Consider the following 3,722-nt stretch of genomic DNA (forward strand, 5'->3'; position numbering starts at 1 on the left):
GCTGTGCTCTCGTCTCTGAGGCTGGGACTCTAAACAGTGTTCTGTGCTCGTCTGTGCAGCCAAACACAGAACAGTTAGCATGCTTTGCTCAAACTTTTGCCATGGCATTACACTGTTGTCGCTTGCAAAATCAAAATGACGGCGCCGTGGGTGTAAACTTACAGATTAAGGGGCGGTGATATTATAATGAGATCCCCAACGTCACAAGGGGAGTGAAATCAGGCGCTTGCAGAAAAAGGCTTCCCAAAAGAAAGTTACTGGGTTAATCTTTTTCACGTTTGCTTGGTTGGTAGATGCACCGGGGACCTGATTATAGCACTTAAAACCTGGAAAAGTCAGATTTTCATGATATGTCACCTTTAACTGAAAAAAAAAAAATAGAAAAACGTTTATTTCTTTTTTTTAATTTCATTTCTCGTATTAATCTAGTTTAACTTGATGTACTAAAAAAAACTATAACTGAAATAAATATTAATAAATGCTGTATACTTTTTTTTTACTTTTAGTTTGTATTTAACATTTTTTGAAAATACATAAATGTTCAGTTTTTTTTTTAATTTAATTTTCTTTAATTCCTTTCTTTTATATATTATTTTATCATCTTAAAATTGTACAGCACTTTGATACACTTTGTTTTTTTAAATGCTTATAAATAAATTTTTAATTAAATTTAGTCTATTCTGTTTTTTTCTTTTTTTTTCTTTTATGTTATTTTATCATAAATTTGTACAGCACTTTAGTACACTGTTTTTTAAATTGCTTTATGAATACATTTGAAATGTAATTTAATATGTATAGTTTTTAATTTATTTTCTTTTGTTTCTATTATATGCTAGCTATTTTATCATTAAATTGAACAGCACTTTGGTACACTCTGGTTTTTAAAATGCTTTTTTTAAATTTAAAATTTATTTTTTTCCCCCTTTATTTATTTTGTTTCTTTTGTTATTTTGGTTATTTTGCACTGGTTTTTAAAGTTTGAATACATTTAATTTAGTTTAATTTAATATGTCAATATGTCATTGTCATCACAGCAGAAACATTTTACATTATTTTATTTTATTTTTATTATTATTATTATTATTTTTACAAATGTCCTATGCATGAATTGATTGTTGTTGTTTTATATTTTATTTTATTATATATAAGGATTCACTGAAAGTCAATATGTGACCCTGGAGCACAAAAGCAGTGTTAAGTCGCTGGGGTATATTTGTAGCATTTAATTTATTTTCTTTTGTTTCTATTATATGCTATTTTATCATTCAATTGAACAGCACTTTGGTACACTCTGGTTTTTAAAATGCTTTTTTTAAATTTTAAATTTATTTTTTTCCCCCTTTATTTATTTTGTTTCTTTTGTTATTTTGGTTATTTTGCACTGGTTTTTAAAGTTTGAATACATTTAATTTAGTTTAATTTAATATGTCAATATGTCATTGTCATCACAGCAGAAACATTTTACATTATTTTATTTTATTTTTATTATTATTATTATTATTTTTACAAATGTCCTATGCATGAATTGATTGTTGTTGTTTTATATTTTATTTTATTATATATAAGGATTCACTGAAAGTCAATATGTGACCCTGGAGCACAAAAGCAGTGTTAAGTCGCTGGGGTATATTTGTAGCAATAGCCAACAATACATTGTATGGGTCAAAATTATACATTTTTCTTTTATGCCAAAAATCATTAGGATATTACGTAAAGATCATGTTCCATGAAGATATTTTGTAAATGTCCGAAAAATTGACTCTTATGACTGGTTTTGTGCTCCAGGGTCACTCTTACAACTGAGCTCTGGCACCATATTAGCAGAACAAAAGTTGTCGAAACGAAAACAGTGAATGATTGTCTGTGGTCCTCAGGATCGCTCAGGACATCTTCTGGCGTCTGCATGAGCGGGGTTTTCTGCTGGAGGACACGGTCGAGCAGCTGCGCTGTGAAAGCTGTCAGCGCTTTCTGGCCGATCGCTTCGTGGAGGGCGAGTGCCCTCACTGCCGTTACCCAGAAGCCCGCGGGGACCAGTGTGACAAATGTGGCCGTCTGATCAACGCTGTGGAGCTCAGGGTACGGTTCGAGCCGCTCACTGAACACAGACATCTTGAGATGCGTTTGATATAGAAGTATGGAGTTACTTTTAGCAAGCGGCGCTCATGACGTGAGATGCTGAAAAAACTAAAGAAACGGTCATCTGACGTGTATACGTGAGTCAAAGACGTTAAGACGTCCGCATTAAAAGAAATGTACAAAAGTGATGTTATGTCCATAGAAAGCACATTAAATGTAAGTAAAGTGTCTACTTACTTTTAAGGTTTCAAATAAGTTTGATTGAAATAATGTTACATTGTCAATATTCAACACAACATGCTTATTCTGACGTGTACATATATTAAAATATATAAAAGAATAAGGGAGCATATTACATTTTATTGTGTTTTAAATGAGTAAAAAATTCTTCCTGACAAATGGGTCAAACCTAGGATAGTGGCACATTTTAAAAATGTAACATTACAACTAATTAGTATTTGGGGTGAAAGTAATTAGTCTTTTAATATGTCATTAATTTTTGTTGTAAATATGCCTGACGAGATTGTTACACTGAATGACATTTTAGTGGGTGTCTTCTGTAAATCAGGGAAAAATGTATGATATTTATTTTTTGCTCGGAAAAACAAAAACAAAATTGCAATTAAATTAAACAGAATTTTTTTTTTGGGGGGGGGGGAAACAACAACAATTTAAAGCAGTATTACACTTATTGTTTTTATGCTTCAACCCTTTTTCATCTTTGACCCACATACATTATTTTGTTTATTTAACAATTATTTATCCAGACATTTCACTTAAGAATAAAATTCTTAATTAAAAACAGCTTTATCCTGCTGACAAATATCTGATCTGGAGATACAATGACGTGTTTAGTTTTGTAATTTATTTATGAGTTTTCTGTCAAAATACAATGTTTTTTGTGTGTAATTATTTCCATAGACTCACTAGGGTTTCATTATCAATCATTAGATGTTGTATAAAGCGCTATATAAATAAAGCTGACTTTACTTGACATTATTAAACATTATTATTATTCATAATGGTTTACAGATAATTACAATGTGAACTACACTTCTTATTACATTTTTAAATATATGGAATATTTTTTATATATATATTTTTATATATTTTATATATTTTTTAAAAACTACTAAAAAAATTCTGAAAAAAATTATTCTGCTCGTCAAGGCTTATTTGATCAAAAAATACCTGAAAAATATTAATATTACAATTCTAAATAACTGTTTTGTACTGTAATATACTGTGAAATGTACAACTTTATACCACCTTATAAGACACCTCCTTTTGACCAAATTCGAGGCAAAAAATCCATCCGAATTGAGAGAAATGAATTAAATTTAATGCATCCTTGATGAATAGAAGTATTAATTTCAGTAGTGTTTATTATGTGGCGTTTATTTGGTTATCGTTCTGTCTCTCCTGTAGAATCCGCAGTGTAAGGTGTGCAAGGAGACGCCGGTGATCTGCTCGTCTAAACACCTGTTTCTGAACCTGCCGAAGGTAAGAAACACACCTGTATGATGTGAGTGTTGATCTGTGGGTCTTCAGCTCGGTCTAAGAGTGTGTGTGTGTGTGTGTGTGTGTCTGTGTGTGTGCACGTGTCTGTGTCTGTGTGTGTCTGTGTCTGTGTCTGTCTGTGTGTG

The 3,722-nt window shown here is 31.0% G+C and overlaps 1 protein-coding gene across 1 annotated transcript in view; it reads left to right on the plus strand.

Annotated features, from left to right (window-relative positions):
- The window catches only part of mars1 (methionyl-tRNA synthetase 1), a 45,132-nt gene that overhangs the window by 24,194 nt on the left and 17,216 nt on the right, over positions 1-3,722 (plus strand). The window contains exons 10-11 of the mRNA XM_016546603.1: positions 1,875-2,076; positions 3,505-3,579. Coding sequence (XP_016402089.1) covers positions 1,875-2,076; positions 3,505-3,579 — 277 coding nt within the window. The remainder of the gene's footprint in view (positions 1-1,874; positions 2,077-3,504; positions 3,580-3,722) is intronic.

This window comes from Sinocyclocheilus rhinocerous, unplaced genomic scaffold (genome assembly GCF_001515625.1).
Source record: "Sinocyclocheilus rhinocerous isolate Xijiao unplaced genomic scaffold, SAMN03320098_v1.1 scaffold2145, whole genome shotgun sequence".
Lineage (NCBI taxonomy): Eukaryota > Metazoa > Chordata > Actinopteri > Cypriniformes > Cyprinidae > Sinocyclocheilus > Sinocyclocheilus rhinocerous.